Source organism: Anticarsia gemmatalis, chromosome 26 (genome assembly GCF_050436995.1).
Source record: "Anticarsia gemmatalis isolate Benzon Research Colony breed Stoneville strain chromosome 26, ilAntGemm2 primary, whole genome shotgun sequence".
Lineage (NCBI taxonomy): Eukaryota > Metazoa > Arthropoda > Insecta > Lepidoptera > Erebidae > Anticarsia > Anticarsia gemmatalis.
In genome coordinates, this window is record NC_134770.1 from 3,555,858 (window position 1) to 3,572,996 (window position 17,139).

The 17,139-nt window shown below is 34.4% G+C and overlaps 1 protein-coding gene across 3 annotated transcripts in view; it reads right to left on the reverse strand.

Moving 5' to 3' along the window:
- Nucleotides 1-17,139, reverse strand: part of Gk2 (Glycerol kinase 2) — a 39,827-nt gene that overhangs the window by 9,366 nt on the left and 13,322 nt on the right. For all 3 annotated transcript variants that reach the window (XM_076131444.1, XM_076131443.1, XM_076131442.1), the window contains exons 2-8: nucleotides 10,748-10,830; nucleotides 6,784-6,940; nucleotides 4,458-4,559; nucleotides 1,955-2,172; nucleotides 1,379-1,488; nucleotides 993-1,098; nucleotides 429-621 (exon numbers count right to left, since the gene is read on the reverse strand). In XM_076131444.1, the coding sequence (XP_075987559.1) occupies nucleotides 429-621; nucleotides 993-1,098; nucleotides 1,379-1,488; nucleotides 1,955-2,172; nucleotides 4,458-4,559; nucleotides 6,784-6,940; nucleotides 10,748-10,830 (969 nt within the window). The remainder of the gene's footprint in view (nucleotides 1-428; nucleotides 622-992; nucleotides 1,099-1,378; nucleotides 1,489-1,954; nucleotides 2,173-4,457; nucleotides 4,560-6,783; nucleotides 6,941-10,747; nucleotides 10,831-17,139) is intronic.

Genomic DNA, 17,139 nt, shown 5'->3' on the forward strand with positions numbered 1-17,139 from the left:
AGTACTTACCAACTACAACTAACTATACATACTAATACTCGAAGTGTAGATTCTAGGGGTAATTGACCTCTGCCCATGTCGGTGTTTATCCTGACCGCTTACTAGTCATGTCGGTTTATCATCCCACCGGGTCATGACAATGTAATAGACACTGTACCTGTATATTGTAAACTTTCGTCACTAAAAAACGACCGCTGCGCTGTAGTTTAATGGAGAATAAACCTAGTTACCTGTGTTGCCGCTAGATGGCACATCTGAGCCTGACATCTTTAAACCTACTATGAGAGTTGATATCGTGTCACTATAAAACGACTCCTGCGCAAATGTTTAATGGACAATAAAACTAGTTACCTGGATCGCCGCTAGATGGCACATCTGAGCCAGATAAAAACCTACTTTTAAAGTCAATAGTATATTATATAAATTACCTTCCAAAGCATACACGGGCGGTGCGTCAGGTCCAAGTTTATAAGCGACGGTGGTGATGAGTCCGTGCGTGGAGTGCACGCGCCTCGTGCCCGTGTTGTACAGCAGGAAACAACCGCTGCGGTACGTGTTCTTGGCTTGGCCCGCTTGTAAGCAGTTCTGACCGACTAACGCTGATTGCTGGTTGCCTAGGATCTAGAAAATTATGAAAGTTAGACTATTAATGTAATTGTAAGAAGAAGAAGGTATAGGCAGAGTTATTGAAGTGCAAGTTTTGTTGTATATAGAGGTGTTTCTTTGTGATAGAGAAAGTGCCTATTGCGATATACCGATAGGGGGAAGTGTTACCATATTTTGAACTACTATTAAAATATCCTTACAATTTGTAAAAACTGAACAACACATTGCCCTACCAGAATCGAACACGAGACCTCATGATTGGCAATTCACAGTTGCATACACTATAACTCAGACTTCGAAGGCAGTTTCAAGGGGGTATTATAAGCGAAAATACATTATAGTCCACCCTAGTACGGCTACTTTACGAGTTAAAAGATAGCACTTACCCCCGATATCCTGATGCCATCGAGAATGGAGTCATTCTTCACGACACCATATATTTCCGCACTGCTCCTGATTTGAGGCAATGACTCCCGGTGGATGCCGAATAACCTAAAAATATTAATAAAATACTAAAATAGACTCTAACCTTAAAACCCTCAAAACGAAATCTGTAGGAGCTGTAGTTTAGAGTGAATAATACTTCCGGCCTATTACTTTAGAGGGAACACAAAAACAAGTTATCAAAACCTACCAAAAAATCTTTACATTTTCCTGATTTTTTTTAAAATCTACATGTCTTATTTGACAGCATTAAGTTTCCTTCTATATTATTTGTTAGAATCGGTGATTTTTTCTATCAAACTGTGTGTTTGATCAATATGAACCTTACCTGCACAACATAGGGTCCCAATTCAAAGTCTCTAGATTCATGAGAAGCGTCCGCGATGCATTTGTGACGTCAGTGATGTGTAAACCACCGTGAGGTCCTCCAGTCAAATTCTGAAATCGTAAGAAAAACATTATAATTATTTCGTTTGTATTTCACAACTCCGCCTTCAAATTCAAACAGGGAAAATATATTTTTCTGTTGTTATACATATGAAAAAAAAAAACGAATACAAAACTGTCTCAAATTAAAAATAAATAAAATATCGGTTTCTAAAACACTCAATTTTGAATCAAAACAAAATTTCTTGTTTACACTTTCATTTTATTTTACTCAAATATTTTGTAGACACACATTATAATTGTTTACTTTGTTCTCATATTGAAAGTTCCTCTTAAACGTTCTATGAACTTCTTTAAGAGAAATTTCTTCATGATTCACTAAATTGAACAAATTTTCTTCCATTATTCTACTTGCTACAAATGAAAACTAGTAATTGGCCTTCTTCTACTACTGTATGTACATATTGTATTATAAACCAGCTGTAAGTTTCCTATAAGTTTAAAATAAAATACTAACCCAAATAATCCAAGCATCAACAGTACCGAACAGCAATCTTTTATCCCTGCTCGCTCGCCTCACGGCTTTAATATTGTCTTTAAGCCACCTCATCTTCAACGCACTGAAGTACGGCGATATCGGCAGACCGCAGATGTTCTTGAAATAATTCTTGTTACGATCGGGAATTTTAGCCAAAATCGCGTCCACCGTACTGTCTGTACGAATGTCGTTCCATGCTGGAAGTTTAATACATTGTTTAGTATTTACATACAGAATATTACGCCTGTTATACCCGAAGGTGTACAGAGGTACATTATATATAGAAAAGTTTCGCCATTAACAATGTTAGTCCCATCTTATAGCGGGCGAGTATATTTCTATTTACCAGGCACGTTATCAAACTTCGGGCTATTATTAACGAATATTCTAATATAAATTAAAGTAGACCAATATTATTTTGCTCGACCCGGGGATCGAACCCGAGACCTTATGCTGTAGCAGTCGAATAGCGCAACAATAGTATTCCGTCCTTCAGTCAGTACTTAAATTTGCTACTAGAAATATTGAATTTATAGTGTCATTTTTTCTTGTCTAGCCATTTTTTTTGTACGTAGGTAAGCTATCTTTATTGTAGAAGATAGAAGCACCAACTTATAAATTAAATTATTGTTGATTTAAATTGTTTATATTATGGGCTATACATTATCTAATGAACATAGAAACCATTTATAGACATCGTAGCTGATAAGGTCATTGCAAACTGAACATTTTAAATTAACTTTAGACAAAATAGCGTAATAAAAAGAAAAAATATACTAATTGTATAACTAGATGTTCAGTTTGCAAAGGCCGTTAACTGGTATTATACTTTCGCTTACCAAACGCGCGATTGGTAAGCACCACCGCTCAAAAGCTGTAATACCAAAGTGCTGTAAACGCTTGTTTCGCTCGCTTACCAACCGCTTTCTTAAGCGAAACTACAAAAACCAGCTTAAATAGGAAATACAAAAAAGTTAGTTGACAAAATGTACACAATTTTCAATCTATTTCTCTAAAACATTTCTATTTTATAGTTATATCATACAAGTGATGAGGTCTATCTCTAAGGGCATATTCTTACCCGACCTAAAACGACATCTGTAATCGTCAATAGCACGATAAGCACCTATAACAAAATAGGCGTTTCAAATTGTGTCTAAAATGTTCCAGACATATGTCAGACACAAATTTTGATATTCTATTCTACAAAAAAAAATTGTTTGAAGGCCAATTCTCGTTATTAGAAAAGTTGAAATCATTATATCGATCATATTCTTAATGATTTCTTTTTCTTAAAATTAAACGCACACTAAATAAAAACATAAATTATAACCCAATATCGTCCCACTGCTGGGCAAGTATCTTCTCCCGGAATCAAAGTGCGGCTTTCCCGTAACCGTAACGTACATAAATTTGAAATATACCATTTAAATTAACTTTTAGTCATTTTCAGTAACAACATAACGAGAATTGGCCTTTCATCTGTAATTCCACCAGCAATAGGCGAAGATTGGACAGATCTTGTCATTAGTTATCTGTCTGTTTGTCGAATAAGCTTTCTTGTACTTATTCGTAACCAATGCAATTGTATTCATAAACGCTTAAAAGCGGAATTATTTTACATTTTTTACAGATACAAATTCGAGAACCCTCTTTTTACAAATGTCAGTAGTTTGCTAATAGACATATCAGGTTAATAATACTTTTTATATTGCTTTCAAGCGTTTACGAATAATACTGTAAAGAAAGAAAAAATATTAAATAAAAAAAATAGCTTCCAAGCCAGGATTTCATATAAATTATAGCCATGCAAAGTAAAAGTTGAAATTAGCAATATGTATAAAAGAACCTATTGCTTATAACTGGTAGGTACATAAAAGTCATATATTATGTATCATTATGTAATGTCATAAATATATTATATTGTCCTAATCTGTATAGGATTAAGACCAAAGGCATCTGTAGGTCAAACGATTTTATTCGTTCGGTGTTTTTGTCAGTGTTAATAGATATTATTATTGCTTGGTTATAAATTGAAAGCAAGCAAATCATTCAAATTGAGGCCTTGGGGTTTGATACCCAGTTCAGGCCCATATTGTGAAGATTAAATAGTGTATCAGCAAGTTACCCAAACAGTGTTGATAGAAAGATAATCAACTCCCATTATTTTTTATTTATTTATCACACAGTTTTAACTACAACCACAGAATCACAGACTTGTGTGATAATCACAATTTTAATGATCTCACATATCTGCTCAAAACCTTTGCTGATATACCTGTAAGTACAGTCAAAAACAAAAGGCACTGCATTTATTTTGCTGACTGTACATCGTCTAATTATTCTGTGACATCGTGTACAACCATACTTATACTTATCTACTACATCGTTAAACTAATTAAAATAGACTATTTTCCAAAAAGTACGTTTTTGCGAAGCTGCAAACTGAAGCTAGGGCAGTCTTATTATAAAGTATATTTACCTATAGCCGGATGCAGTGGTAGTCCAGTGAATTTGTCCCAAGCTATTGTTGTCTCCCTCTGATTAGTGATGCCCAAAGTCACGACATCTTCCTTCGTGTAACCTACAAACAAAATTGAGGTTATAAACACAAATACATTACCACCATTCCATTTCGATTTGCCGGTGACTTTATAACTTTTACCCGCGACTTCGTCCGCCACATGAATTTTGCTATTGGATTGCGTCGTTTTCCCGGGGTACAGAGTAACTTTTTCCATATTAATATTATAAATGCGAAAGTAACTCGGTCTGCCTGTCTGTTACTCAATCAAGCCTAAACTACCTACTGAACCAATTTGTATGAAATTTGGTATGGAGATATTTTGATACCCGAGAAAAGACATAGGCTACTTTTTACCCCGGGAAAATGACGCGTTTCCATGGGAAAATTCAGGTGCCGAAAGAAGTCGAAGGTAAAGGCTAATGAATATATAAGTATGGAAGTATGGATTAAACAACTGCAGGTAGAATGTATGGAATGTCATCGGCAAACTATTATGAAACGGTTGGTCGACAGTTGATTGAACTCTTAATTGAGTATTAATATATTCAATGACACTGTTTCTTTATACCTACGTATTGTTCGCAACGTAAACAGTGTTCAGGTAATGCATTTTATAAAGTTTTCAATAAATATTGAGGTTTTCCCTGCATTTCAATTAAGTACGTTTTAGTAACTCATATCACATTTTTGTTTTTGAAAGCATTTAAATAGGATTTATTTTAATTCCCTATACACTTTATTGAGGCTAAAGACATTATTTTGACGCATTTACTTCAGAAGCTAGTAGGACGATCTGGAAAATTCTTTCATCTATAGTAGTTTACGTTATTTCCGAAGGCTACCATCGGCATATCTTTCAACTGTGTTAGAATCGGCTTCCAGTCTCCCCGAATGCAGCTGAATGCCAGTATTTTACACGGAGCGACTGACTATCAAACCTCACAATATCGGTAAAACTGGTTGTCGGAATTTCAAGCTTCTGACTACTGGTAGCGACTGTCAATGATTTTTGAAAATGGCAGCCGGGACCCACAATTTACGAAAAATTTACGTTAAACGTTACGCTGTATGCAGATCGATACTATTGATATAAAAACACTAGACAAACTGGTCTCCATAATTATCTTCGTTTTCCTCAATGATCAAAGCAATTTGGATACGCAATTAAACGATATTCAATGGGTTTTACCAAATGTAAGGAAAAATGAACAAAGAATAACCTTTACTAGCTGGGTTAGGTGCCAACGAATATAATTAATTATCATGATTTGATAAAATCCAGTTTGAAAGGTAGAACCAACGAAAAGAGCTTGAAAGTAAGAAAAGAAGAACTGGACTATATTGAATCGCCAAATAGTAATTTATTTTCAAGTATTTTCCGTGGGTTAAGCAAACGTTGGCACGGTCGGTGCATAGATGGGTGACCGCATAGTGGTATTTGAACTGGGCGTCTTCGTGCTTCGAAGGGCACGTAAAATGTCGGTCCCGGTTGTAGTCAATTAAGATAACAGTCGTTAAGCCAAGTCAAAGGCCTTCGGGCGGCTTGAACAACTTTGAAACTAGGTTGACCACTAACCATACGATGAGAGAGATTGGCCATCAGACTCAGGTTTGAAGTTTAGGTTTTGTTATTCGATGCTAGCAGAAAAAGTTATTAGAATTCTAATAAAGCGGGTAATTTCTTTGCTTCTTATCTCCTTGGAAACGAAATATTACTTTGTCTGTATGTTTCGTAATTTAATTAACTTCATTATAAATATAGAGTAGCCATAACATAGTATCGTAAAAGGTTATAAATTTGTCTTTTATAACTGATAACAGATAAAAACGTCCACTTATGACGTAATCATTGTGATATTACAATTTGGGAGCGGTGACACTTCAATACAATAACTGATTAATTTACGTGTACTAATAAGAATTATTTAGCTTCTTTTTATGTATCCAAATCAAAAAATTAACTATTTAATTTTTATAGTTTTGTATAAGGTTAATATTAGACTTAGCCTTTGATTGTTAATTTCATTTCAAAAGCAGGATATTAACTTAATCCCCTAAGACTGATATCGCTACGACACCCACCCCTTGCCTATGTATGTTAAATGCGCAAGCGGAAACTGCACACTTTACAATTCCAGTTTGGTGGAAATGCAAGTATGCTGTTGGCAATTCAAGATTAATGAAGTCATTAATGGGTCCGTTTCGCTCGCGAAGGAAACCAGGCTTAAAACATAACAACGTAATGCATTTAAGAGTAGACCAAAAGAAAGACTGTACTTACCAAGCTCCAACAACTGGTCGATAGCATTCTCAGCACACAGTCTGATGTGATGTATGATCTCCAACGGATCCTGTTCCGACCAGCCCTCCTGAGGCGTCACCTCGGTCTTGTCCAACTGGTATGACACCAGCTCCTCTGTACTTTCTGCTTCGTATATCTGCAATGAAGTTTAAGAAGAACTTAACTATGGAATTATTAAAGAATATGGATGATTGACGCTTAATGTGTTCACAAAATTGAGGTAAGTCGATGTGTTTAACACAGATTAGAGATCAAAGAGGTAATTGGTATAGGTGCTCAGTGGAAAACCAATAGTGTAGCAGGGATTTATACAATCATACAAATATTGAGTATAAACAATACTTAAATGCTGAAACAATCAGTTCTATGAATGAAATCAGTAGTATAGCTTGTAGGATTTTTACATACATACAAATCTTGAGAATAAACAATAGTTAAATGCTGAAACAATCGTTTCTTTATCACCTACACAAAGTAGGACGAAATCGGCACATTATGCATCAAAAGATAGTTGAGGTTAAGCGACCTGCAGGTTCTTTTTTTATTGTTACACAAAGAATTGAAAGTCTTTGGTTTAAACGAATACGAACAAAAATGGGACTGGCAAGCAAATTTTTTTTGAACGAGGAAAATCTATACATTATTATTTGATATGTGAATGCAAAATGGTATTACCGTTCAAACAGGATAAGTAACAAACGAGTATGTTAATGTTTAAGGAAATACATTTTAAATAACAATTTGGTTACGTGAATTAAAAACCTAACTTTTGCAATTTGTTAAGCAAAATGCAAACCGTATTTTTATTAGCTACTCGGAAAAAAGTCTTGTAGAAAGCCTTTGTGGCCAGGTCTATCTATTTGTTTTAAACGTAAAATAAATTTAACATTGGCATGATAATAACTTATGTAATAACTTAAGACCGAGGGTCCTTTAAGTAGAGACTAAATAGATTAATCGACTTGGTATTACATAGATCTCACAACTTTTTACGGCTGAGAGACTGAGCTGCGAGTCTTGGGGTTTTTACAGGATGTTTTTGATGGTCTAATAGATTTTCTTGTTTTTACGTGCAAGAAAGACATGAAAACGATAACCACACTTGCATTATTATAATGTGAGCATAGATTTAACACGTGTTGTTAACCAAATTTAAATCATTGCTATTAAATATACACAAAATTTCACTTCCCATAGTTACACGTGAATCCCGGTACTAAAGTATCTAAACATACTCAATATAGACAAAATGTGTGCATAACTAAGATAGCAGATAGCAAATCTGCATGACCTGTGTCTGGGTCACGATAGATAGAGATAACCTATCATTAATAAGGAATTTTATCAGTCAAGTGCATAATAAAATTGCTTTAATAATATCTAAACATGTTAGAAACTGTTTATTGGTATGGAGCAATTTCTATTAACTGCTGAACCGACCAATGAACAACACAAACACGCTTTAGATGTAAAAGGTTTGAAACCCAAAATCCATTTGTAATCATACAAAGTTCAAAACCCGCACTTGGCCAGCGTGGTGGACTCGACGCCACTGAGAGCACCCATGCCCATTGCCCAGCAGTGGGACAGCCATGACTAAATACATGTTAGAAGCAGTAGGTTTATTTATAAGTAGAAATCTCTGAAACTGCTACACCGATTCACGAAACTTATTAGCTTATAGAAAGCTACATTATTTTTGATAAGCATAGGCTTTTTATCTTGCAAATTATTCAGAATCGCAGACAGAAACAATTATTTAGTGTATTAAGTTATCAAATCTGTATGACCTTTGTATGGGTCATAAGAGACCAGATAAATCATAATGAATAAGGCCTTTATCAAACACATACATTATTAACAATAATTTCTACGGAACATTACTATAGACTGCTATCATTTATAAGTAGCGTCCGCCCGCGACTTCGTCCGCGTAGACTTTAATTTTCCCTTTATGTAAAAGGGAAAATTAAAGTCTATAAACATAGTCTTACTGCGTAATTATAGCGTGGTCTTATATAGTCTAAAGTCTTCCTTAGTAAATTGACTATTTAACCCAAAAAAAAACAACCTGAACGCCTACCATGGTTCGTTTCCTTGCAACATAGTTCAACTGATATTTTATAAAGAATTTTCGTCTCCGTTTATTATAGCCAACACTCAGTAGGTCCTGACGTTGGCGCGTTCAGACAAATAGACAAACTATTCAGCTTTATATTATTAGTAAAGATAATTTTGATCCAATTACAAAGGTCGAATGGTCAACATTTCGTATAGTAATTATTTCCCGGAGACTTCGTAAATATTGACGTATTTAAATAACTATAGGCAATGATCAAAGGTCGTATATTATCTAGTAGCAAGTTATCATTGAATTTTGGACACAAAGTCGTCAGCACCACGCCTACCGTGCTATCAGTGACCTCATGATGTGTAGAATTTTTTAATTATCATCGTGTTGGACATAATTATACGCGAAAATGTTTATAAATACGTCTGTTTCGTCATTTTGTATGTGATTGAGTACATTTCGACGTTTGTAAGGCATGCCGACTTTTCTTCTTTAAATATTTGACGGGTAAGGGCTCTACTATGTAGAGGAAAGGAAAAATATTGAAAAAATCATAGGACATTTATTCAATAGTAGCACCATGTCCTAACATCATAGGAATGAACTGACTTCCTTTTTGAAGAAAAGTCGCAAGTGGAGGTGTGAGAAACAACCTAGGTTTATTTTTTATTTAAATTGAGTATATTAAGTGTCAGTTTCTGACGTTCTCGCTACGAGGTTCCCTATAAGCTAGTCAGCTGAAGAATAATGGTACTCTCATAGGTATTAATAAGAAGGGAGACTAAAGTAGGTCAGCTAAAAATAAAGATAAAGCCTTCAGACGTCGCGAAAGCTGCAGATTTCGCGCCTTTGGCAGGCTGTATACCAATTTTAGATAATATGACGGTAACTGGAATAATAGACCTGTCTAATATTTGCTAATGCGTTAAATTATCACACATTTGACAAATTTTAGACAAAATGGATCTATTAATTTATTTCTAGGGCATAAGGTCACAAGTAAAGCAGCAATTACGGCAAATACACAATTTTATTTTTATTAGCTACCTGTCTAGGGAGAGCCACCCTGGATCCGCTATTGGTCCAATATCGTTTTATACCACAGGAGAAGGTATATAAAACAACATGACGAATACCAAACACAAATGACCACGTCAGATTTTACTATGACAATCGTTTCAAATGTATGACAATCATAGGTGTCTTAACAATATTTGACCCAAGTGATTTGATATTTGCAAACAGTTATTACCACTCCGCCAATTCGTTATTACATGAACAAAAAACGGAAAAAACAAAAACTACTGCGACCTTGTCAACGACCGACAGAATTTGACGTAACATAACGAGAAGTCAGATATATCAATAGATTTCTTACACGTGTGGTGAATAATAATGCTTTTTGTCCTTTTCTATCTAATTGGAATGTAATAAGAGGGAGTGGGACGTGTATAATAATAGTTATACAACATGCATTATTTATAAGGGGGTGTGTCTGACCAGCCCACGATTGTGATAGTGGTATAACAAGCTAAAGCTAGACTAATTGGATATAATTTTGCTAACATAAAATAAATAGTGCGGGATATTTAAAAGTACTGCCAATGATCACAACATTCGACAGTACAGAATCTGTCATAGGTCGTGTGATATGATCTTACCACGATGGTAAGATCATGTCATGTCATGTACAAGGATTCCTTTCCATTCACGCTGATCGAAATAATTGGAATCAGTATTAATTCTCATTTCAGCAAAAAAGGCCCAAAAAGGCTCTGAAAGCAACAATACCACAGAAACACACGTATACCTAGACTAAGGGTTGGGGGTGTTTCCGGGGGGGGTTAAAAGTAATGTTCTTTGTGTACTTACCACAAATCTGACAGTTTTAGTGCCATCGTCTATAACGCCGACCAGCGGCCGCTTGGCGCCTTCCTTCACTGGCATCTCGCTGCCTGGAAACAAGAAACACACAAATGAAACTCATTTTCCTCGTAAAAACCATTAATTAATTATATTTTTTTCCTAGTTAGGCTAGTTTCTTAACAAGTATTTTTTTTGAGTTCACGGTTAATGATTAGTATTTTTACTATTCAGGTTTTGAGCAGCAGAATATTCTGAAGGAAAAACCTATAACAAAACTAAGTTGTCAACGAACCAGAAGTAATTAATATTTTAATTGGTTTGACGTTCTCCTTCCTTAACTATTTTTGACCGCGACTCCTTCTTGTAGTAGAATTTCCATAGGTCTTCAGACAATTTTGCGGACAATAAAGCGACTATATCAGTCAAGACCTCCTTATTTAAGTTATGTGTGAACTGCCTCTGCACAAATTTCTAACAACGGTAGGTTTCGGTTTCAATTCCTGGCCAAGTGCTATTGATCTTTTTCAAACTACATAAGAATATTTTTAAAAGAAACCCAGAATTCGGTATAGGGCAATAGGCTTGCCCCCATTTACATGTAACTAACATTGTTTAGAAGGTGTATGTCACACACCTCTACCTTCACCTCCTAGGCTTCTAGTATAACAGACGGTATGTTATGTGGGAAACTATCAACCCATATTATTTATGAATGACAATATCTACGCACTCTACGCAGTAATATGAATGAATCACAATACCTATGCCCTTCATTTACCTATTATGTGTCAGTGAAAACACGTTACGTATTTTCCTCAACACTTACATCAGTCAGTAAAACAATGTACTTACAGACAAGGAAAATTATTAATTTACTAAGAGTTCATTAACTAGACTTTCACTTATTACAAGTACATATGATTATATGAAGTATAATATTAATTTACAGGCCTTTTAGGAACGCACTAACACAAAATTATTTACGATTGTCAATCACGACTAACTACTGAACGGATTTTGATGAAACTTGACAGTGAATTCTTACTTATCTACTAGAGCAACACATCGACTATAAATACTAGCTTTTGCCTATAGTTTTGTCCGTGACATAACATATTAATAAGCCTGCATCTAACTTTTGTCCATACAATATACACGATGTAACTACAGCCCACGCGGATAGTCGCCTAACCCCCGGTTTCTGAGCACATTTAGCGGTAGTTTATCTATTCAATAGCGTTTTTTTTACTAGTTTAAACGCTATAGAATGGATAAACTACCGATAAATGTACCTTAGAAACCGGGCGTCAGAGCTTCGAGTCATTTTTCTTCATGAAAAGTAGTAACAACATTATCGCAAATAAGAAAAATTTTAACGCCGTTTTAAAACGTAGTAACTCCCTATACTCAAGTCTCCATTCCAGTCGTTTATCAATTCACATCCGCTACAAAAATGTAATCTAATCTATCAAGTCTATTACCATCAATATCTTAATAGTTATTCAATATAAACAATTTGTCGGCATCGCATGATGTTGCTCTGTACGATAGAGATCGCGACCTATAGCTACACAAACATATCGTAAGATTATAGTATCTTTCCATATATCAACAGATTTTTCAAAATATTATATGGTTTCATCTTATTTGTCACCGTCGTCAAAAGATGTATGTTCGTGGGATTAAAGTGAAATTTAGTTAACATTATCGAGTACCTTTCAGTTCTAAAAGGACTTGAAAACGAATTCAACATAAGGCTTTCACACCAGCTTTATAAGGTAAGTGCATACATTTTCCCGGATAATTAAGAACCAGAGCCAATAGCCATTAACATTCCCTTAGAAAACAATACCAAAAACTTACAATATTGCAAATTGTGCATGAAAATCAGGCGAATAGTATAAGCATTTTAGAAAATATGATTCATAAACTGCTAGACGATTAAACTCTAGGTACAAAGCAAGCAACCTGTCAGAGCATAATACAACTGTGCAGGAATAAAAATCGTAAATACCTTTATTTATCCTTTAACGAAGTACTTAATAGAAGTAGTAGATAAGTGCGAATTATTGCACATCCGTCACATAAATCTATGTTGTGTAAATTGAAACTAATAGTCTTGCTAATCATTGCAATTGTCTTAACGCTTGAATCAAGCAGGTACTGCAGTTATTCTTCATTTAAAATGAAGTAAATAGTTAAATACTGTTTTTCTTAACAAGCTTAATGCTTAGTTCCTATAGTATAGTAATAGCTTTTCCATCTTATAAATAAACACACTACAAACCTATTTTAGTTAAAACACTACTATAATATGTTTTCTCTTTTTCATTTCGCTAAGAAGTGAAAGAAACAAAACACTTTATAAGCCTTTCATAACTTCATATATTTTTACGAATAAGAGGGTTTATTTCAAAGAATAAGCACAATAACACCATTTTTATGAACAAATAACATAATGTCGGTAAAATATTTACCAATAAATTAACGAAAAATAATATATTAATAAGCAGATAAGATATCGGGAGTTAATTACAAAGAATCGAAGCATACGCACGTCTAAAGTTCAAATAATTGTTACTTTGGACCACTTATCAGAGACAAATAACTTTTTTTAAGATTTAAAATCTTTTATTCAACATATCCGGAAGATTTCATCAACTCCCCAATGAGTAATCGTTTGATAAATTTATCTGGAAAGTTTTGACAGATATCGTTGTGTTTCTATCAGATTATCGTCTGCATTTTCAGTCTACAACACATATTAGTTTTATCAGAAAGTCCAAAAATATCTTATCGAAGATCTGCTTAGAAAAACTAGGTGTGTATTACTGACAAATGACAATTAACGATGACAGACAAGATGAATGAATGTGAATAGCGCTAAAATATATCGAATTACAAGTGCTCATACGTAGAAGAAATAAAATACCTCAATAGTAAAAAACTTTTAGCATCCGAGACTAAATTACAAAAAATAAGTTAAAAAAAGTGTAGAAATCTGGAAAATCTTTAGAGAATTGTCAAAAAAACACAAGAAACCTTCCAAAGCGGGCACGATGACGACGGAAGCGATTGAAAGACGATAGAAACGGCGTAATGATATTTTGGGGGACGAACTGAAATAGGTCACTTTCCTATCACAATTCGTAGGAAAAATTTTATATTTCATAAATCATATCTACAATAATACTATTGCAGAACAAGTCTCAACTTCCGCTTTATATATTTTGGCTAATACCGGTAGTAGGCCACCTGGATTCGTGAACTGCTAACACGAGACGGCGCGGCAGGTGGCGAGGAACTCTTTGCCAAGATATATTCAAACAAATATGTGACATGAATGAATTGTAGGAAATACGTCTAGTATTTATTTATAGGAAGTTATTAGATATGAAGACAAACAAATTCGTCACAATTTCAGTTCTGGAACCACGCCCTTATTTACAAAGAACTGTAAGAATGTCTACTATAATAATAATATCAATAAGTCTTAAGAAATAAAAAAACCTTACATCCAAGAAAACACGACTCTTTCCAATAGGTTAAGCTTCATTCACACCATTAATTTTGTCATACATGACCCCCAGACATATTTTCAATAATATTCAACTGAAAATAGGTTCTTCACATTGCCAATTTATAGCACTGGTAGACCCAAATTTCGGTTATATCCTGAAAAAAGTTCTTTTTTTCTCTACGTGATTTACAAAATACCTCCTGTTATTGTTTTGATTGTAATTATAATGTAAAAGTCACTGGGTATCTTTTTATCAAATAATTACCAGCATATCTGATGTACAAGTATCATTGTGGTCGTTGTATTTGTGTAAAAGACATTACATCTACCTATACCTATAGATAATTTAATCAACTATGCACAGACCTGAAGGAAAACAATCGCTTGATGGAAGAAAGAAACCTTACTTAACATGATTGAGTTTTTTCAAGGAGAGGTCTGGGATGACGGAGAGCACAATAGTTTTGAAAATGTACGTCGTTTTTACAATATATTTCATCATATTTTGATATACAAAGTTACGTAATAAGAATAAATTTTGTATAATGAAAATAAATACGATTACAGACATTCGATAGAGTTGAGAAATAACCGAAATTTCAGTCCTAAAAATCCACTTTTCAACTTTGCTCCAAATTGACCTGACATTGTTATACCTGAGTATCGATATTGTCAGTCTAACTTCAAGCTTTCAATAAGTAGTGTTATCTATCGGATAAATTATCCAACACTTGTTAGAAGAGAGACCAGAAAATTATGGTGTATTCCCCCGGGGTGACAGCGTAGAGGGGGCAACTGGGAATATACCAAAATTAAAGCCACTAGTCATAACCTCGTTGTACCCACTACTGAGTATATGCCCCAAGAATGACTATGATATTTTACGCAACAAACCGACAACACATGACTGCCTCGTTTAATCCATACAAATTACGTATCTACTTACATATCAACGTATTTACGTAGCAGTTTAATCTATTATTAAATAGAACATAGATTAACAATTATATTAATACCGTACTATTTTGTACTGCTATAGAACACGTTACGTCGAAGTAAATACGTTAAATCTATATACTTATATAGACTTTGCTAGAAAAATATATTTATTGAGTTTTGTGTCCCCAACCCGCACTTGGGCAGCGTGGTTGACTCAAGGCCTAAACCCACCCTCATTTCGGGAGACTCTTGCCCAGCAGTGGGACAGTAATGGTTTAACATTTTTGAAAGAGAAAGTTGACTGTAATAGCTTCTAATAACACTATAAGTAGACTGTTCCAAAGGGTTTTATCCCCGATTTTCATGAATTAGGAAAAGGTAACATATTTCATGTGCCCAAAGTAAATCTAATTTTGCTACAGACTGGTAAGTACTTTCTAAGGTAACCAAAAATTAATGTTCAACAAACAACGTTATACCTTTACACAAACAAAGAATGCAGTAAGAAGAACTCTACTTGCTCATGCTACTAGCTGACCGATCAAGAAACTGACGAAAAAACTCAAAAAAAAACGCATTTTCTTGAAAGACCTTGACTAAGAAAAATAATAGCAAATATCATCTAATAGATATATCTTTTACGTCTAAGTTTTTATTACGGTTGCATCACCTTTGGTGTTAGTTAAGGAAAACCTTTCAATTGATCGTGTGGTTCGCGTTGGAGTAAATATATAGCCGGTCAGGGGATTTACCACGCGCTTGCTTTATAGTTAATGACAGATTCTTATCGTATTACTATATTGTTTACGAGTATCACGTTGCAAAGACAATGTCATATACATTAAGAAAACTGTGTTTTGTGCGAGAATTTTCTTTACTTACGCGTCAATCCATTGCAAGATTTTTCAGGCTCCATTTTTTGGATGGCAATTGGAGATTGGGCTACGGAGGTGAAAGTTTTACTCCATATCTCTTTATCACTAGGGGTATGATCAACGTCTATGCACTTAATATGATGGTACTTATAATGACTATCACCTCTAGGACCAGTAAATGGAAAAGCGTCAAGTATATTAATCGTTACCGGTAATTTTCTGGGAAATTTATTTTACTACCAATCGTTATCATTATTATTGACAGGTTCCTCTATGTAGGGTTTACTCCCGTTTTCGATCATCAAACCTGTTCTTATAATATTTCTAACGTTTTTGTGTCAGTCATCGACTCATAAAGCTCTGTATATTTTCCTTTAATTAATTTTTATTTTTCTCTAAATTTAGAAGTTCTATAGTGAACTTGTCTAACTATAATCAACGAAAACGATCATTTTATGAAATTTCGTTTCTTTCTTATCACAATTATATCCGTCGTCTACTATGCCGGTCTACTATGGTACAAAAAGCGGGAGAGGTAAAAAAAGAGAGTGGGTTAGAGCAGGGAAATATAAAAAACTAACACCTTCAATATTTAACGAAATGTCGTTTTAGCGAACCATAGTAGAAACTAGAAACCAAACTGTTTTTGTTTGCTTGAGTGTTGACAAAATTATAGAACCTACTAGTATATGGCAGCCAAAATTGACATCCAATGAAATACGATCCTTGTCATCGTTATGCAATAATGCACCGTCAGGTGATACATCGGACATTAGAGATAAAATACAACATGTGATAATACAAGTAGGTACAATATCGTGACAGTTTAATGCCCCGACCAATTGATGTCTTTGGCTCAATGTTGCGTTTCAAATTTCATTTGATTTCTGTCCAAAGTCATTTTTTATCATTTGTCACATACTCTACACTAAAGCTACTTACTTACACTACACTAGTAAAGGACTTAAATCACAATAAAAGATAGGTTTTTTTATTTTTCTGATCAATTATTGTTATATCCCTTTATTAGATCCCTAATCCAGAAATGAAGAACTGACAAAATT